Source organism: Echeneis naucrates, chromosome 2, assembly GCF_900963305.1.
Source record: "Echeneis naucrates chromosome 2, fEcheNa1.1, whole genome shotgun sequence".
Lineage (NCBI taxonomy): Eukaryota > Metazoa > Chordata > Actinopteri > Carangiformes > Echeneidae > Echeneis > Echeneis naucrates.
Genome location: NC_042512.1, coordinates 20,412,693 through 20,433,358, shown reverse-complemented (window position 1 = coordinate 20,433,358; position 20,666 = coordinate 20,412,693). Strand labels below are relative to the sequence as shown.

The 20,666-nt window shown below is 48.0% G+C and overlaps 3 protein-coding genes across 3 annotated transcripts; 1 reads left to right on the top strand and 2 right to left on the bottom strand.

Moving 5' to 3' along the window:
• Positions 1-5,292: 5,292 nt before the first annotated feature.
• On the bottom strand, positions 5,293-8,849 carry ftcd (formimidoyltransferase cyclodeaminase). The gene is made up of 14 exons (XM_029521605.1): positions 8,796-8,849; positions 8,231-8,414; positions 8,034-8,162; positions 7,727-7,815; positions 7,460-7,639; positions 6,999-7,136; positions 6,767-6,898; positions 6,630-6,691; positions 6,429-6,555; positions 6,175-6,336; positions 5,943-5,989; positions 5,709-5,886; positions 5,460-5,555; positions 5,293-5,376 (listed from the first exon to the last, which is right to left on the bottom strand). Exons 1-14 carry the CDS (start codon positions 8,847-8,849, stop codon positions 5,293-5,295), a joined length of 1,662 nt encoding a protein of 553 aa, XP_029377465.1.
• Positions 8,850-12,018: 3,169 nt separating this feature from the next.
• On the top strand, positions 12,019-16,041 carry LOC115050755 (adhesion G-protein coupled receptor G7-like). The gene is made up of 13 exons (XM_029513805.1): positions 12,019-12,087; positions 12,617-12,757; positions 12,924-13,012; positions 13,247-13,395; positions 13,652-13,762; positions 13,852-14,039; positions 14,233-14,385; positions 14,469-14,581; positions 14,661-15,007; positions 15,170-15,251; positions 15,345-15,503; positions 15,596-15,752; positions 15,841-16,041. Exons 1-13 carry the CDS (start codon positions 12,019-12,021, stop codon positions 16,039-16,041), a joined length of 1,959 nt encoding a protein of 652 aa, XP_029369665.1.
• A 1,930-nt stretch (positions 16,042-17,971) lies between these two features.
• Positions 17,972-19,644, bottom strand: LOC115055661 (cyclin-dependent kinase 5 activator 2-like). The gene is made up of 3 exons (XM_029521618.1): positions 19,222-19,644; positions 18,667-18,804; positions 17,972-18,576 (listed from the first exon to the last, which is right to left on the bottom strand). Exons 1-3 carry the CDS (start codon positions 19,642-19,644, stop codon positions 18,166-18,168), a joined length of 972 nt encoding a protein of 323 aa, XP_029377478.1. The 3' UTR covers positions 17,972-18,165.
• Between the last annotated feature and the right edge of the window lie 1,022 nt (positions 19,645-20,666).

The following is a 20,666-nucleotide window of genomic DNA, read 5'->3' as shown; positions in this document are numbered from 1 at the left end:
TACAACAGACTAATCAATTGATCATTTTCTTTATCAGTCCACAGATTCACAAATGAAGAGTCATCGAGCTCAAAGCGAAGCAAAGCCACACTCTGAAGCTTCAGGCTCTAAACAATTGAAAGAAAGCGTCATTTGTTTGAAGTAAATCAGTGTTGCATTCAAAGACCACCTTGGTTCAGGGTGCGTCCTGATGGGGGCGTCAATCGCTCTGTGAGGTCATCAGCAGTGAGGTGTGTTCTGAGGCTCACATTGATGAAACCTTTGTCATGGCACCAGCAGTGACCGTATGAACTTTTGTCCCCAAGCTGTTTGAGATCATCAGCTGTGTAAACGAGCAGACATCACTGAGGTCAAAGGTCAGCACTCAGACCCACATCTCCTCTGTTCACAGGTTAGAGACTCAGCAGCTGCACTGAGCCACTGAATGAAACAAACAAACAGCAGCAAAGACCTGATCAGGAAGGAATAAAAGGACAAACGCTGCGTCCCTCCGAGTGTCCATCGATCTGAACACAGTCAGAACAAACATTTACTCTGCAGATACAGAGGTGAAGGTCTGTCCATCACGCAGAGAGCACGTCATCATTACACACCCTGAGGACTCACCGACGCCCCCCAGAGACCACCTGAGTCCCCCCTAAAACTCACCACAGCACACTTTTCCGACGGAACACTGAGCATCGCCGTGGTCAGCACAAACAGGAAACAGTTGAGTCCAGACAGCAGTTAGAAAATGAAGAAAGGCCTCAGCTCAGACTTGATTCTCAGTCCATATTGTCCTTAAAGCTCTCTGACCTCCAGGTCCAACATGTCACATGAATTTTCTGCTGACCTCTCTGAGTTTAGAAAGATGTTTTTCTATCATTTTATATCTGCTGACATGTTGAGTTCATCCAAATAGCTCTGCTGAGGGTTTCTTTTTGTTTGTTTCGACAGCCGCTTCCAGCTGTGACGGTGCGATTCTCTCTGAAACACAACTCGCCACAAAACAGTGTGGCAAATGAACAGTAAATATTCAGTTTCTTTCTTGGTTGCTCAGTTTGTTCATGTGTTTCCTGCAGCTCACATCCTGAATTCAACCTGTTCTTCTCCACATTTATTTCCTCAGTCTGGCTCCACTGTCTTTTCCTCAGGATAAGAGTTCTTCAACACCTTCATCCTGAACTTCTGCTGAAACCAAAACTGTATCCACCTCAGTGGACAAACTCACTGACCAGTATCATCTTTGCCTTCAACCAGATTTCTCTTTTTTCAGAAACTTCAATCAAGATCTGTGGTTTGCATCTTTGAGGCTGGAAGCCTTTAGAAGGTTTTCAGCATGATTGTCATTTTAACAGCTGACTTTGTTTCAGGTGGATTTCGCTTCTTTTCTCTAAATCATCCTGATCTTCTGTCTCTTTTAAAAGTGCAGTTTCGTGCTTCTTGCTCATGATTATCGAAATAAAGAGTCTTCATGTGAACTGAACGTGTGCACAGTTCAGACACACTCTGTTTCTCTGAGTCAGTCAAGATAGATAGATAGATAGATAGATACTTTATTTATCCCAGACTGGGAAATTGCAGTGGAAATTCCAACAACACCAACTCTTTGGATTTAACACAGAAGTGTTAGTACACTTTTGATGGCAACATTAATGTAGTGGCTGTACAGTGCAGCAGTACTCATACCTGGACCTGCTGGACCTGAAGGACCTGAACAGCTGCAGCTTCAGGCTCCCTGTCCCAAGCTCTTTATTTCTGTCAAACTGCTGGATGTGTTCAAATGTTCATACACTCAAAAGTCCACCACAGTCAGGCTGAATGAGCAGCACCTGAAGGCACCACCTAGCTGATTAGATCACCTGATCTGATGAACTCTGACAGCACACGGACAGCGCCCACCAGTGGTGGGGGGTTCAAATGTGAATACATCAACTCATCAATAAAACCCACGAGACTACACTGTAAAATCAAATTAGTTATCACTACTTAAAAAAAACATGCAGACCGACTGCACTTAAAAAACCAAGTAAAGAGAAATAGGTACTGTAAGTTGTACTAACTAGTGCTTCTTTAGTGGAGTACACTTAAACATGAATTAAAGCAACTGAAACTATTAAGTAGAGTGTACTTGACAACTTAGTTTAGATGTACTCTCTCAGAATTTCTATTTTAATCTACTAAACTATTGCATGTGAACTTGACTGTGTGTAGTCCATACAACACACTTATTTAAGTTGGACTAACCTATTTGACATTCCCTGTAACTTAGCATTTCTATGTTGTACTTACTTGCTAAAACCATGCAAACCAACTCGAAGTAAATAAGTGTTACTTCAGTAACCGAAGTGCTTCAAATATCTATACATGAATGAAAAACAGGTTCAATTTTCTCCTAAAATAATCAACTTTACAGTTCAACATAATAAATCAAGGTAATAGCACAGTCAAAATTTCAATTATATCCCTTTTTTTATTCTTTTTATATCAACACATCAACAATATATTCAATTGTTGAATTTCCAGCATCAGTATTGTTTCGGGAAAAAAAATCCATCTGATTTTGAGGTGCTTATTTTCAACAGTGAGGACAAGCTTAAGTGTGGCACAGTAGTCGATAAAAAACTTTAGAAAAAGACACAAAGGTCTGAAAACAGGATTGGCGTGCACAAGGTGGAAAAAGGAACAAAGGTGTTAAAATGGGTTGGTCCACACAAGATGGCACTAGTTTACATTTCAAAAAGTCACAGAGCCGCTTTCACTTCAGGTCTGTTAACACATTATGCTACTGTAAAATCGTATTGTGTGGGTTTAAAACTAGTTTAAGAGGCTGTGTGCAGCTACTGCCATACCAAATACTGGCTTCTGTCCACCACAATTGAAATGACAGTGTGAAGTATAAACTCAACCACCACGACATTTCTGGGACCATACCAACAGGTACAAGTTTTAAATGGCTGCGTAAATGTTTGAAAAACTCATCTTCAGTGCAGGGCTCCATGAATTCATATGACTGGCAATTAAACACAACTGTGGGTTTACTTACAAAGTCAGATTGAAAATGCCAAACAGATAAATGCATTTCGAGTGCTTTAAAAGATTTGAAAGTGCACAAGCAATCCACATGAAGACATGGTATTGGTTATTGCCGAGTAAAAATTCCATGTTTTAACAACTGTTCTCTCTTGTCTGCAGAAAAGATGCACTGCTTACAGGTCCAACACATCTGGAAGAACAATTTTCAAAGGAAATTTGAACTAAGGATAATCTCTCAATTTAGTGTAATTAAGGTGCAGCATTGTTCTCCAAAACTGTTCTACTGCCAGTTACAACTCCTTAAACTGAAATATCCTCCAGAATATAAGATGCAGGCATCTCACCTGCAGTGCACTGAGGCCCGTGTTGACGAAGCAGCTCTTCAGTCATCTACATATATCAGTGGATCTTCTGTTTCACTAAAGAAATTCTTTCTCTTTTTCAGAACAACTATTCAGAACTACTGACATATTCCTTACTATGTGCATGCTTTACACGTATTACAGGACAATCCCAGGCAAATTCAATCTGGGGCTATAGTTTCCAAATATTTTTGGTGTAAAAGAACGAATCTGAAGATGTTTTATCGCTCCTATTGCAGACGGACCTTAGACTCTTTAGGCTATGTACATCACAGAACACAATTTTTTTTCGCAGAATATGTCAGATGACTATTCAAACATACACCAAGTGGTTTGTTTGAATAACCATCTGACAGTATCTGTGAAAAAAAAAAAAGGGTGAGATTTAAGATCTGTCCACTCCCATTCTGAGCTGCTGTGCCTATGTGAGGACAGAGAGGACTACTGCATGACAAGAATAATTCAGGAAAAATCTTAAGATTCATTCAAGACCCAAAATATTAGAAAACTATAGCCCCAGGTTGAATTTACCTGGAATTGTCCTTTAATGTACACATTTATAGAAATAAATCAAAAATTGAAAACTGTCCATGCTTACCAACTTACCTCATCATCCCTAAAAAGAGTCGAAGTATAAAAATAAAGTTATCTTCACTCTCAACACAAAGTCTTGTGCTTTTTTTTTACCATGCAAGTAACTGTTGTGTCACAGATACTAGAAATAACGACATTTTGTTTATAACCTCACAGCGAACAGTGAACTAATTTATGTACGTCAGGGCAGCTATTGGTTTTTACAGTGTCTCAGGTTCAGGACTCGGTCTCAGGGAGAACAGTCTGGGGAGTATGGGGGGAGAGGCTTCATTTGAGGACCTCAGTGTTTGGTCAAATGGTGGTTGATCAGGTCCAAAGGGCAGCTCAGCCTGGAGACACATTGTGACTGGACCTGTTCAACTCAAGGATTCGATTCCAGACAGTGTCACAGAATTTAGATGCTTACTAATTAAAGCTACGCTCAAAGACTCGCTCAAGTCCAGGTGGAGTCCCTCAGGTCTGGGCTTCATTTCTTGATGGTCAGTGAAGTTTGACACCTGGCACTCTGAAGAACTGACTCCTCAACCTTCAGCTCTACAACCAGCTGGCTAAATCTCTGAGCTACTCACAAAGAAGTCAATTCTCTGACAGTCCATAAATCACTCATCGAGTGATTTATTGATGAAATTGCTGTAAAGATTTTCTCAGGTAGTCAAAGGACGCACTGCCTCTCAAAACCATATCCTTGAAGTGCAGCCAGCTGAGTCTCTCCTGGGAAAAGAACTTATGCAGCCTGACCTCCCATCCAGGGTTTTAATGGTCAGTCGCCATGTTCCAGGACCTTTAATTCCACATTGGGTGCTGGACTTCAGGATCTGTAGAGTCTCTGATGGACCTCATCAAGGTCCTCTGGACCTGGCAGCCAGTCATCTGCCAGGCTGAGACTTTGGACCAGAGACCTCAAACCTATTCAGGATTTAAAAAACCATCCAGCCTTCTGTCTGTGATTCTGAGTGTTAGACAACGATTAGTTTGATTTCGGAGGGAAAGATCAGCAGCTACAGACAGTCATTCTGAAACCCCCCTCCACAAAGAACTACATTTAGAACTCTAACCCGTCACCACCTATCACCCCATCATCACCTTTTGAAGGTTTCAGTGAAGGCAAGGCCTCAGGCCTCCAACACTGTCAAAGACCTTTCTTGGAGTCCTGAAACGTCTCCTGCATCCACAGTCTTTCAGAGCAGCCTTGAAAACTCCCCTGACTCCCTTCATTACAACCCGACCCCTCCAGGAACACTCAGTAAGAATTTTCTTGGAGCACTTTAATTTCAAACAGACTTTGAACATTTTGTGACATTGTTGTGGAAACGCCACCCTCTCAGGTTCTTTGCTCAGCAGCGCAGAGGACAGCTGCAGTGCTGTCCTTCGCTTCTTGCAGCAATGTCGTCATTCTTTTCTCAGTCTGTAGAACAGAACAGAACAAGGACCAGATTATTCAGGGTCAGACTGGACTCGTAGACCAGCCGATCACATGACCACACTCACATCCGCTCTCAAGGCGTTATCTGTGATGTCTTTGAGGTTAATCATGACATTGAAGTACGCCCCGAAGACCGCTGTCTCCAACGCTTTTGCTGCTACCTAAAAAACATGAACCAGAGCAGAGGTCAGCTGAAATTTCATTTTGGAGAACTTCTGCAGGACTATGACGATGAATCAGATGTCAGAGTGGACGACAACAGCAGGTTTAAAATGGACAGTCTCAAAACTAAACTGGACCTCTGAGCACCTCACCTGAGCGTCAGACTTGCAGGCGATGTTTCCATACACAACAATTTCTTTGAGAGATGGCCAGAGGACACTGATCCTCTCTGCCAGAGCCAACGGGACACCCACAGCTTTCTGAAGACCATCCTGCATTGCAGCCTCCCTCCTGACAGCACACAGACACACACAAACAAATACACACATCTGTAACTATGACAACACACCCAATGGAGACCAGAAAAGATGGAGGTTTGGAAGGATCACCTTTGAATTTCTTCCGTGGTTTTCTTTGGCATTTTCAAAGCTGCCTGTAACACAAGGACCCAGAAAGCCACAAAAACAAACACAAACACACAAAAGTGTTGATGAAAATGAATCCTCTGATCTTCTGTTCTGTGAGACAGCCAGCAGGTTCCTGGCAGGAAACCATCCTGGACTAGAGCTGTCATGTCTTGATGGTCTTGGTGTCCTGAGGGTGGCAGGGCCTCCTTACCATGTAGGCGTTGAAAGCGGAGGCGTCGGCGTCCACCATGTGCAACAGCTCGTTCATGGCCTGATGAAACGGAGGAATCAGCCTCCTCATCTCACCGTCCACATTCTCAAACTGCCTCTTCCCGTACGTCATCTGACCCACCATGGCCCCCAGCGCCGCGCCCTGCAGGTCCAACCACACAACGCACTCACAGTTGGTCACATGATCAGTTGATCAGGTCTCATTCTATCAAAGTCACAAAGCAAAACTGGTACCAGAGCAGCGATGGCAGCAGAAACAGATCCTCCTCCAGGAGCCGCCGTCCGAGCACCAACACTCTGAACAAACTTGTGCAGAGACAGAGATGCCAACCGTCCTTCCTCGTCTGACCTCACCATGTACCTGCACAGGTGGACAGTCAGTAACTCGAGACTCAGTGAGTTTCTTCTGAGGACTCAGTCAGATCAGGAACTCACTCGATGATCCTCTCCTGGGGGTTGAATGGACCCAGAGAGTCCAGGCCCATTTTACTGATCACCTGATGACAGAGACACCAACAACTTCAGACTGGAACCATAGGCACCTACAACCGTTTCCATAGAAACCTGCTCACCAGCCGGACTTTGTGCTCTTCTTCGATGATAAAGAGTTGCTCTCTGGTGATGTAGAAGTCTGCAGCGTCCAGCAGAGCCTTCAGGGGGACCAGACCAACGATCTGAGAGCCCACCACCGGGAGGTTCAGGTCCTGAACACACACAGAGTGACACACATCTGTATTTCTGACATCACAGCAACATGGCGCTCTGTTTTCACCAGAACTTGAAATGAACATGTTGATGTCTGACCTCAGCATCCCTGCAGATCTCCTGGTACACCGTGTGGAGGGGGGTCAGCTCAAAGTCCAGGATGTTGGTGGAGACTTGAGCGATGTTGGCCTCATCCAGGTACCAGCCCATCCCTTGCACCTTCCTCAGCAGCCCGGGCTGGTCCAGAAACAAAGGCCATATTAGGAACCTTTCAAATCCTTTGGACACCTGGTCTCAGCTCATCAAGACAAGCCAGATTAAACTAAACTCCTGAAAACCTTTTCCTCCTCTGAACAGTTGGACCCTGGATGCTGCTGCTGGGTAATGATGATGACATGATGAGGTAAAGTGGACCAAACAAACGCTCTGAGTGTGTTGAACCTGAAACCTGAGAGGTGTCAACCTGAGCGTCAGCAGAGGGTACCACAGGTCTGACAGAATCTGATGACACAGAAACCCCAACAACTGTCTGACGTGGAAGTCAGATTCCCAACATGCACCTGGTCTTTCCCTCGGCCCTGCTCCCTGATGTCCAGCGCGATGCGATGAGCCTGCTCTTTGGTGGCGATCAGGTTCACGTTGTAGGCCACCAGGAATTTTCGAGCTCCAGTGACTGTGGCCCCCCACGATGGCACAAATGCGGCGGGGCCAAAGTCAGGGGCCCACTCTTCATGTTCCAGCTGTAACATCAAGTTCCAGGTGAGTTTGAGTGCAACTCTTATTTTGAAAAGACCACAGGAACAGGAAACGGTCTGAGGGCCACTCACCTTCACAGGTAGGGCTTCGTATTCTCCGGCCCTCACGGAGGGAAGAGTCCGCCTTGTCTCCATCCGAGCTGCTTCTCCATAAAGATAAACTGAAGACGAGCAAATGAAGCAGGATTCAGGTCTGATTTTTGATCGCTTTAAAAAAACCTGATCAATCTGATGAAGCTGCTTGTTGATTTGAACATTGAAGCTTCTTTCTTGTGTTGTTTCTCCATGAAACGAGCATCTTTAATCTCTTTTGAGGTAAAAATGAGCTGACAGTCGGTCAGCGGACCCAAAAGCTGGATCAGGTGGTCAGCTGACTCACCTGGCACATGCAGCATCTCTGCCAGTCTCTGTCCGAACACGTTGGCACAGTGGACGCAGTCGTCCATGGAGGTGTTCTGGATGGGGATGAAGGGGCAGACATCGAGGGCTCCGGTCCGAGGGTGCTCACCTGGACAGGTAATTCACAGTCAGTCATCTTGTCTCGCTACCCCCGGCCTCCAAAAAGGCTCCACAGACCTGAGTGTTTGCTCATGTCGATGAGGCTGAAGGCCTGGCGGGCGGCATTCAGCGCCCCCTCCACCACGGCATCCGGAGAACCCACGAAGGTGTAGACTGTCCGGTTGGTGGAGGCCCCAGGGTCCACGTCCAGGAGGCTGCAGCCCGAGGTGCCTGAGATGGCGGCCGAGATAGCGTCGATCACCTGAAACATAGGAAATGGGCGGCTTCTGAACCTGCTGCTGTTGCACTGGTAGAGGGTAGGGGGGTCTGGACTGTGCCCCCCCCCAGGTTAAAGTCTACAGGCTGCTGTGAGCTGTGGAAACAGTCCGTCACGTCTCTGTCTAATTATTGGTCAAACCTGCAGCAGCTTCTGGTCAAACAGGTCAAAGGTTAAAGGTCAGTCAGAAAAAACAGATCCAGTGTGGATCAGGATTTTTACAGAACAATCTGAACTCCTGAGGTCCACTTCCTGGGAGCAGGACCAGATGCAGTCCTCTGACATCATAAGCTGAACAAGATAAAAGCTCAGTCCTGAAGTTCTCTCCAGCTCCTTGATCTCAGACCATCAGACCTCCACACTCACCTTTTTGTCTCGGCCCTCTGAGAAGTTGGGGACACACTCGACCAGCTGAGCCATGATGTCTACGGACTGACCTGATCCACAGTCTGCAGATCCAGCTCAGCCGCTGAACCTCCCCCAGAGTCCACAGGCTTCAATCATTGACAGGTCTGTAGCAATAATTACCCAGACTCCTCTGGGCTGACAGGAAGAGCTGCGGGCCCCCACGAATGCTGTGAACAACAACAACACAACAGAAACCACAAGCAGCCGATCACTCATCAGTGTGTGTGTTTGGATTGAAGCTGCTGTAGAAACAGTTCAGATGACGTCTGTACAGCTTGATCTGCTGCTTTAAAGATTGATTATTGATTACACACTCACTCACACATGACACTGTGTCACCGTTGCTGCAACAGTTGACCCTCGGTCGTGTTGATAGTCCTCTTTGGTGGAGGAGGTCAGGGGTCAGAGGTCAAGGGGTTGATTTTCTGCTTCAATCACTTTGAAAACAGCTGGAGGAAAGCTTGGATCAGGTCTGGACGTTGTTCCTTGGACTGTTTCTGTTGGTTGTTTTATGACTCCGGTGAAACGCCTTTGGCCTGCACCTTCCTTCACCTGATTGGTCAGTTGTTCCTTCTTCCTGCTGCAGCGTCACTGTCTGTTCTGCAAACAGAGAGAAAAGAAAGTGGTCCAGACAAAACCAGAACCCATTCAGTCCCACATTTTTATCATTACAGCGATTTTCTGTGGGAGTCTTCAGAGAAGAGAAACATTTCTCAGGTCAAAGGTCATCAAAGATTTTTCTCTGACTTCAACAGAAGAAAAGTTTTGAGTTAAAGTCAAAGCGGACTGTCACTTCTTACAGTGTGAAGACAAACAGCTAATAAAGAAGGTGGTTTTATGACTTCCTCCACAGACTTACAGCTCCACAACAACATCTTTAGGTTTGATGAACACACGTCTGTGATCGTCTTTCAGATGGACCTTTGGTTCTTCTTCGTCTTCTTTTTGGGTAAGAAATGTTCTGATTGTCTTTCAGTTGTTTCCTTCTTCATCAGATTATTAATCTGCAGGAGAAATGAGTTTCTGCAGTTTCTTGTGTTCAGTCGGGTTCATCAGTTTTTAACTGGTTCATGAGCCTTATCCTGAGTTTATTGACCAGATTCAGATGATTTGAAATCTGATTGGTTGTCGCTGAATCTGATGTGAGATCATTGTGATGTTGTGTGCCATCTAATAAGCACTAAACAGATGAATCTGTGATTGTTGGATGTGACCAGATGATCTTTAGATGAGGTGGGTCTTCTCGATGACCTCTAATAACCCCAACTGTCAGGCCGGCACCTTATCGGTCCACAGCTCTAAATAAACCCTCACAATGTTAGCATGTTAGCATTAGCATGGCTATATGTTTATGTTTGTCCTCACAGCTGCTGCTTCAGCCTCCAGAGCTGCAGGAACAACAACAACACACAACAGCATGAACAACAACCCCACTACATTTCTGGTCAGGACAGTACAGACTGACACCCCGACAGCGCAGACCGATGCAGTCGGTCCCACTGCGACTCGTCCCGTAACTTCTGAATTGATTCCTGATGTGATGACTGAAACCAAAATACCTTCTCCCTTTTCTACTACTTCGACTACTCTGCCGATAACAACAGCAACAACTGACACCACCAACACAACAACCACCCCCGTCACCAACGCAACATTCCCCACCAACACCACATCAATCCCCCCCAACATCAACATAACAACCCCTCCCGACACCACCACAACAACCCCCCACGGCACCACCACAACAACCACCACAACAACCCCTTCCTACACCACAATAACCTCCACAACAACCCCCCCCAACACCACCACAACAACCCCTCCCGACACCACCACATCAACCACCACAACAACCCCCAACGGCACCACCACATCAATCCCCCCCAACATCAACATAACAACCCCTCCCGACAATACCACAACAACCCCTTCCGACACCACAATAACCTCCACAACAACCCCTCCCGACACCACCACATCAACCACCACAACAACCCCCAACGGCACCACCACATCAATCCCCCCCAACATCAACATAACAACTCCTCCCGACACCACCACAACAACCCCCCACGGCACCACCACAACAACCACCACAACAACCCCTTCCGACACCACAATAACCTCCACAACAACCCCTCCCGACACCACCACAACAACCCCCAACGGCACCACCACATCAATCCCCCCCAACATCAACATAACAACTCCTCCCGACACCACCACAACAACCCCCCACGGCACCACCACAACAACCACCACAACAACCCCTTCCGACACCACAACAACCCCCCCCAACACCACCACAACAACCCCTCCCGACACCACCACATCAACCACCACAACAACCCCCAACGGCACCACCACATCAATCCCCCCCAACATCAACATAACAACCCCTCCCGACACCACCACAACAACCCCCCACGGCACCACCACAACAACCACCACAATAACCTCCACAACAACCCCCCCCAACACCATCACAACAACCCCTCCCGACACCACCACATCAACCACCACAACAACCCCCAACGGCACCACCACATCAATCCCCCCCAACATCAACATAACAACTCCTCCCGACACCACCACAACAACCCCCCACGGCACCACCACAACAACCACCACAACAACCCCTTCCGACACCACAATAACCTCCACAACAACCCCCCCCAACACCATCACAACAACCCCTCCCGACACCACCACAACAACCCCCCACGGCACCACCACATCAACCACCACATCAACTACCATAACAACCCCCAACGACACCACCACATCAACCACCACAACAACCCCCACGGCACCACCACATCAACCACCACAACAACCCCCAACGGCACCACCACATCAACCACCATAACAACCCCTCCCGACACCACCACAACAACTAACACAACAACCCCCCACAGCACCAACGCAACATTCCCCACCAACACCACATCAATCCCCACCAACACCACATCAATCCCCCCCAACATCAACATAACAACCCCTGCCGATACCACCACATCAACCACCACAACAACTAACACAACAGTCCCCCCCGACACCACCACCACAACCCCTCCCGACACCACCACAACAAAGCCCCCTCACACTACCACCACGAAAATGACCAGCCCCCCCAGCACAACAACGTTGCCCCCCCCAACCACTCCTCTGGTGTGCCATCATGGCGGGAGGCCAGATAACGGCGTCTGTGTCTGTCCAGACAAGTGGACTGGAGAGACATGTTCAGTCAGTAAGTTCATTTTTGGATCTTCTTCACTGAAAAGGACTCATCACTCCAAAGTCACACAGAAACACAACAACAACACAAACTGATCTGAATTCCAACAAACTGTCTCTTAGAAAACTTCTGCAGCAACGATACTATTGGTAACTTCAGCTTCCCAGAAACTCTCCTCGGCCAGTTTGCCTATTCTGAGCAAGTTTGTGAAGAAGGAACGGTTGGAGGTAGGTCTCTTCTGCGTCTCCATCCATAGAGACAGAGTTGTTCTCAGGTCCGTCCTCCAGCTGCTCCCTAACACACTCTGTTTCCAGCTGGGAAACCAAAAGCTTCCACCAGATGCTCCAACCTCAGCGGATTGGTGGAATTTGACAAGCAAGCCATGGTCCTCCAGTGTGACCAGACTCTCTCAGACATTCAACAAAATGTAAGGACCACTGCAGATGGTGTTTCTAACCACCCTGAACCTTTCAGGCGTTTCTCCTAGCAGAGCTGTAGAAACACAGATGTTTGCAAAGACCAATCCTGTTCCCTCCCTCAGCTCACCACCGGAGCTGATTTAGAGACGCTGGCCAGCAGCACACAGATTCTGACGTCCAGACCAGAAGATCTGACGCCTGAAAACATCACAACCGCGTCTCAGATCGCTGACTCCCTGCTGCGGGTTCCCAACGTTACCGAGGTGATTACCAGTCACAGCAGAAGATGGGACTCCTCACAGTCTCTGCTCCAGTCGACACCAAAGACCGAACAAGTTTGATGACAGCTGAGGAGTTCATCACACACTGAAGGTGGTGGAATGTTGGTGTGTGTGATTGTGACTACAGTGTGTCTGTTGTGTGTTGCAGAGCGTCAGGGTGGCGGCGATAGCTACAGTCAGTCAGCTGCTCAGCGCTGATGCCACAAACAACATCCAGGAAACTGACACCAGTCTACGGTAAAAATCAACACAACAGCCACCAATCTGGACTTGGGGAACCTGGAGGTGGACTTTGTTGCACTTCCTGTTTTTGTAACTCATTGACTGAGTGACTCACCTGTGTGAGTCCACCTGTGATTCACTGAAGGCTCACAGGAAACTCCAGGTCAGGGCTCAGAGTCCAGATCTGGTCTGAGCTCAGGCTTAAGTTCAGCTGTAGACAGGAAGTGATGATGTGTTTCCTGTGTGCAGCCTAACGTTGACTCTGGACCAGGTCTCTGTGAACCTCAGCACCAACCTCAACACGTCTCAGTCTCAGGTGGTTCAACCAAACCTGGTGGTCCAGTCGGCTCAGATCCCTGCAGCCAACACTCAGGGAGTCCAGTTCACATCCCTGTCAGGTCAGTGATGACTGAGGCTGAGCTCAATGTGGTTTCCATGATCCGAGTCCAGGTGTGAAACTATGTGTGTTCCAGGAGGTTTTTGTAGTTTTATGATTTTATTGTGGGTTGGTTTGTTTTGATTCCGTTTTTATGGCTGTTTATATAACTTCCTGATCCAGAATCAGCTCTTCTCAGGTGAGGCTCACTTTTCATTCAAAACAAAGTCGGACAGAAAGAAAAGTCACAAACTGAATCTGTGGTCTGCCAATTTCAGGGACGTCTGACAGTTTTGTTCCAAACCGGATTAACCTCAACACTAACACGTCAACCATTGTGATGGAAAACGGATTCACAGCAAACGCTGTGTTGTTGGTACGATTCCCAGGTCAGTCCAACCTGTTGGACATCATGTGACCTCTGTTGGCGAGGTCATTTCAGAGAGGCTCAGTGTGAATTTGCTCCTTTTGTCTACAGAAGACATCAGTAAACGTCAGGAGCCATCCAGAGTCTCTCTGGGATTTGTTCTGTATCAGAACAACCGTTTTTTCTCGTCGCGGCGCTACAGGAGCCGCCATGCCAACGTCAGGGTCCTGTCAGGCTCCATCAGAGGTCAACACCACAGCGTTGTGCCACAACATGTGGAGCTGCTGTTCAAACCAGAGGTCAGAAAACCTGCCGGACTGTCCCATCCAATCAAAGTAAACACAACAAAGTGGCCCTGCAAACATTGCTAAAAACAGCAGCTGATGAAGGAGGCTCGTCATCGCGACTCCGGTTATCAGGCCGTTTCTGTCCTTTGTCATTCACGTAAAAAGGTGTTGGTAAAGTTGGATTTCGTGTCTGCTGCTGTTCCAGCTGATGAACGGGACGTTGCTGTACGATTTCGCCTGCGTCTTCTGGGACTACGGTCTGGATGACTGGAACACCTCCGGCTGCTCCAAGGGAAACACCTCCGATGGCATCCTCAGGTGCTTCTGTAACCACACAACCAACTTTGCAGCTCTCTGGGTGAATGTTCCCACCACATCAGTCATCATTCTGAGTCAGTGTGTGGTGGTGATGATGATGATGATGATGTGCTTGTGTCTCAGTCTTACAGAAAGACTTATGAAGACTTACAGGCCCTGGACTGGATCTCCAAGATCGGGCTCTCTGTCTCTGTCGGGGCTTTGATTATCACAATCTTTTTCCACCTGAAGGACTAGTAAGATGCGCCTTCATCACTGACTCACATTCATCGGAAAAAGAAACCAAGCTGTGATGAAACATTTTTATTGTTTCAGTTTTCAGAAGAAATCTTCTCAGACCAACATGAACTCAAAGATCACCCTCCTGAGCATCTACGTCAGCCTGCTGGCCTTCACCATCACTTTCCTCTTTGGAGCCGAGAACAGAGAGAACAACTCTGAGGTTCAGAATGCGACTCAAGCCAACATCATCCCAGACTCTGATGTGTACGTGAAACCGGATCACGGCTTGTGCACGGCGGTGGCGGCGCTGCTTCACTTCTTCCTGTTGGCCACCTTCATGTGGAACAGCTTGTACGGGACTCAGCTGGTTCTGCTGATCCGGACCATGCGCAGCAGCCTGCCTCCATACTGGACCGGGTTCAGTCTGGCTCTGGGATGGGGTAGGACTCTAGAAGGATCAGTTCCTGGTTCATCATGGACCAACATGGATGTTGTTCACTTGTAGTTTCTTGAACAACTTAATAAGAAAAACTACAACCACACAAAAACACACTACATGATGATTTTTCTCTCTAATGTGAAACCACATTCACCTGTTTCAGGAGCTCCAGCTGTTGTCATGGCGATCACCCTGGGAACAACCTACAGAGTGGACAATCCTCTGGGATACCGGCAGCAGCAGATGTGGGTTCAACTTCCTGACACATATTCAGTTTGTTGGAAAAGTTTCCTCGGTGAATCAGATCCGTTTTTCTCTGCTCCTCTTTAACGCTACAGCTGCTGGCTTGCTGCCATGGATGAAGAAGGCAGTTTTGATTTTGGGAAGCCAATGTTCTGGGCTTTCATCCTCCCAGTGGGTCTGATCCTGGTCTACAACACCGTCCTGCTAGTTCTCATCTCCCTGACCACCTGCAGGACAGATCCCAGGTTGAACAGGTGAGAGAGCAGAAAACGCCCCTTCACACCTGTGTGACAATGACCAATCAGAGCTCGGAATTGAAACGCTGTTTCTCCGTGCCGTTGTTCAGCTCCAATCCTTCGTCTCTGAGGAGGAAGTTCCTGACCAGTTTCTCCCTGGCTGTGATCCTTGGTCTGTCCTGGTTTCTGGGATACATGGTCCTCTTCAGCAAAGGAACTGCTCAACTTATCTTCAGCATCTTCTTCTGCCTCAGTACGACCACACAGGTACATCTGATTTATCCTCCAGGGTTCATCTTCTGTAACACCAAAAGGAAGGGTGAGGAGACTAACCTTCATCCTCTGATGTTGGCAGGGTCTTCAGATCTTCATCCTGTTCACAGCCAGGAAGGCGTCGTTCAGATCCTCCATGTCCCGCTCGGTGGAGTACGTCAGCTCAGTCAACATCCTGCTCCAAAACACATCTTACAACCTGCAGAAGATGTATACGAGACACTCCAGCTCCGAATTCTACAGAGCACTAAAAGACAGACAGTCCACCAGCCAAGACCTGTAGGACCACAGTCAAAGTCCTCATCACCTCAACACCTGAGGTGAAGGTGACAGCAAGATGGTAGTCCGGTCACTTAACATACATTCTCCTGTGTCTCATTTTTATTTGTTGTCATCATTCGCTGATCAAAGAGCTTCAGATGTTTTGTATCGTTGATGAGCTCAGATACTTTATGACCAGATGAGAAGATCCTCGTCCACTGTAATCATTATCAACAGCAACAGCTCCACAGCATCCGACACCAGTTAATCAGGACGAAGATGGACAGAAAAGAATGTGGGGAGAAGGTGAGGACAGACAGACAGGAGGAAGGAAAGGAAGAAGAAGCAACTGCCATGAATTACTTCCAGTTTCCTGAAGATTTGATTTCAATGAGCAGCAGGAAGCACTAGACCTCCAAACGCTGACCTCTGACCTGTGAAAGGTGAGACATTTAGGAAACGCATCATAAACAGGTAAACTGGTTTCTGCTGGATCTGGATCCCTGGAGAATATGGGGTTTCCCAGTGACCCACTCTGAATGTGGACCAAGGAGTCAGCCAGAAACTGATCCTAACCCTGTTAGTCTGGAGGTCAGAGGTCAACTCCTCTGCTGCTCATAACTGTCAGAAACCCTGCTGAGCTGAGCTGAAGGAGGTTTTTCCCATCAGAACCCTCAGACTCATCCAGATTTAGGACCACATGAAACACCAGAAACTGGTTCTTCCCATCAAGTCACAGCTACAAAAATCAACCTGACAACACAAAGTCCAGCCTGGGAATGAACTGAGCAGACCACAAGCTCTCTCATCTTCATTTGTTGTTGTTCCTGTGGAGCTTTTCAAACATTTACTTTTTTACTCCTCATTTCCTGTCTCTGCATCTCTGCAGCAAATTCAGCCCAATCAGCAGCAAGTGCCTCTGCATCATGTGACTTCTGTCTGCAATTCACAAAACTGGAGCAGAGATGACTCACTGTACACACACACACACACACACACACACTCCGTTTATCTGAAGGGAAGAACATCAGATCTTCCTCCTTCATGTTCTATAGATCTGTTTTACCTGAAGGATCAAGGAGAACTTCTTTCTCTCCGGAGTGGGAAACTGATCGGGCTCAGGCTTGCTTCTGATTGGCTGACGTTCCCCTGACGTTCCCAACTGCTGTGATGAGTCAAGATGAGCATCATTTGTTTTGGCTGCCCGTTCAGAGACAGAAGTTGTGTTATTGATAAATTTTAGATGGCTTCTCTTCAACTGTTTGGATACAGAACCTGTAACAGAACCTACCCAACAGAAGCAGGTTTGTAGTGTTTGCAGTGGGAACAGATGGAATCAGAGGCCTCAGACTCTCAGGCTCGTTTATGTTTCTATAGAAAAACATTTGGCACAAATCAACCAGATCTGGTTTTACATTCAGACTCCAGACAACTGAGACAGGAAACACCAGGTCACATGACCTGCTGCGCTGGTCGTTAATAGGTTCAGTCATAATTAGTTCTTACAATGAGTTTCACCCTTAAAAATAACGATAACTGCAGAATAATGAAGGGAAACTTTTTTTTTGCACAACCTCAGTTTGTGTTTCTGGTTGGTGGTCTGGGGGCCATTAGAGTCCAGTAGGGTCCAGCAGGATCTGTTCGAGTCTGTGAAGGCCAGAATTCCCAGCCACTGCAGCAGACCCTGAAGGTGTCCTTCATTAACCCTGGTATGAACGTGGCGTTAATATGTTGTTTTCACTCTGGGTGATTTTTGTTTTCTGTCTCAGTTGCCCCCCCAGTGTGATAAATAAATAAATAAATAAAAACAAAGAGCTTCCTGCAGCACTGACTGACACATTAAGCTTTTCTTCTTCTGCTATGCGACGAAACGAAATAAGGCTGGAGATCATATGTATGGTTACCATGGTAACTGGTCTAACATTTGATTGACAGCATGCAGTGTCCACGTTTCAGTCTGTTCAGTCATAAGTCAAAGGCCACGATCCATCCACCTGTCGAGCTGGATGCTCGTGGTTGGCATGGAAACAGCGTGAAAGCTGCAGGTGCAGTCGGTTTACATTCAAAACTCAGCAGGCCAACGAGTGCTGGGCGAGTCTCATTGACAAATACTGCGGTCTCCGCTCTCTCTCTTCAGCTTTAGGTCTTAGCGATCCAGATCTTCGATCCTGTTTCCTTCTGCATTCTCTTTGTCCTCCTCCTTCTCTTCCTCCCGCTCCTTCTCCCTCACCCTCTCTCGCTCCCTTGCCCCCCCCTGACTCTTCAGGTCCTGGAACAGCTCGGTGAAGAAGTGGGGGTCAGCATTGATTCGCAGCATGTCGGCACTCAGACGCTCAATCAGCTCCAGCGCGCGCTCCCAGAATGCATCACGGCTGGATTCCACCAGGAAGGGCTTCAGGGGGTAGGAGATCTCATTGCCCAGGTAGGAGTAGGCCAGGTAGAGGCAGGTGAGGAAGGTGGCGTGGAGTTCCTGGTCCGAGGACGTGTCCTCGTCCACTGCCTCTCTGCACAGCAGGTACACAAAGACCAGACTGGCAGGGCTGATAAAGCACTGGTCCTGGGGGGCGAAAACACGGGGCAGTTAGTCCTGCAGGGACACCCTGAGGGCATGAAACACAAAGAGTCACACAAACACACAACGACCGACCTGCCAGCCTTGGACCAACAAGGCCCGGTCCACGTTTCTGAACCACAAGACGATCTGATTGGACGACAGATCCTTCAGTTTGACACAACGACGACACAGAAAATCAGAAAGACAACGAAGCAGCTCGCCTGTCGACGCCTGTAGAGGAAGGACACGAGGTGTTAAGGAGACTAGGAGACAAGGCTGAAATAGATGAAGAGAGGAGATGGGAAGTGAGTTTGGCCTTCTTTCAAAACCACATTGAGGACCAGACCCGGTTCCTCAGGATTATGGATCTGGTTCCTTTCCCATGACAACCGTGTCATCATACACAGCATGTATCACAAAGAATCTGTGAATTTTACGATTTCCAAAACCGAAAAGAAAAACGTCCCTCAATCATCAATCAAAGTTTTCACATAAACCTCAAGAGAGAAGTGAATTGAAGGTGGAGAAACACGAGCGGTCACATGATCAGACATCATCCAATGACAGTTTCACGATTCGATTCTTCCAACATAGATCAGTAACCTGATCGATAATCCGATCACTGATGGGTACCCGGATGAGACTGACCTGGACCACCACCCTCCGGGGGGAGATGACGGGTTCCGACCCCTTCTGGTTCTGGAGCAGCGGGACGGTGGGTACGGGTACCGGGATGGGCCCGTGTCTGGTCCCGGCCTTCGGCGCTCTGTGGCGGCCGTCGGTGGTTTCCTTCTCCCGCAGTTCCCGCTGCACGTGCCCGCCGTCGGCCGCCGGTTTCACCTTCTTCCCGCCCTTCCTCTTGGCTCGTGCGGCCACGAGTCGTTTCTTCCAGCTGAGCGCGTGCAGCAGCATCGGGTGCCGCTGCTTCTTCTTCTTCTTCTTCCCGTCATCCTCCTCTTCCTCCTCCTCGCGGGGCTCCGGCGGCTTCTGCACCACGAGCTCCGCGGGCTTTTTGGGCCCACGAGCCGCGGCTTTCCGCGAGCCCGGAGACAGAGACAGCACTGTTCCCATGACGACAACCGGACCGAGCGGCGCGAGCTCTGCAGCAGGACAGGAGGAGGAGGAGGAGGAGGAGAGGAAGAGGAGAGGAAGAGGGGGAGGAGGAGGAGGAGGAGAGGAAGAGGAGGAGGAGAGGAAGAGGGGGAGGAGGAGGAGGAGAGGAGGTGGAGGATGAAGGGGAGGAGGAGGAGGAGACGAAGAGGAGGAGGAGAGGAAGAGGGGGAGGAGGAGGAGAGGAAGAGGGAGAGGAGTCTGTCTGGACCAAGTTCACGATGAGTGATGAAGATGGAGGAGACAGAGTCTGTTAGTCACCTGTATCTCCTCACCTGTCTCCCTGTCTCTGTGTCTCTCTCCCTGTGACGCAGATCGGGGGGGGGTTGCGGCAGAGTCTCTGTCCGTGGTGCTGAAACTGAGGAGACAGTGTAAAGCTGCAGTGGGGGGGGGGGGGTCTGCCACTTATGAATGAACTCATTAAACATCATGGTGACATCCCGGGGAGGGGGCGGACCTGCAGCTGGACACCTGAACTCTGGCTCCACCCACAAAAGCCCCAACCCATCCCCGAGGACGGAAGTCACATGACCTCACATCAGGTCCATGTTGGCGCTTCACAGGAAATAGGTCATCTCTAAATTCCATACTGAGTCAATCACACAACAACGTTCACATCATATAAACAAAACAACACATATAAAGATCACTGGAAGATTCATGCTCATTGACAGGAAGTCAGCTTCCTGATGTCAGTCTTTGTTTCCTTTGGCAGAAGAAGCTTTTCAAAATAAATTCTGATGTCGTTCACTGTGTGTTCACATTTTCACCACATGTGTACCATTATTGTTGTTTTTATAGTTTTTTATAAATATATACAAAAGAGATGTTAAACACAGAGTAAGTCAGTGTGCCCCCCTTGTGTGTGTGCGTGTGTGTTTGTGCTGTGGGCGGAGCTTGTGGCAGCAGAAGGTTCATTGTCTGAGGAGGCAGAGAGAGCAGGAGGAGGGAGGGTCGAGCGAGGTAGACAAAGATTGCAGTTG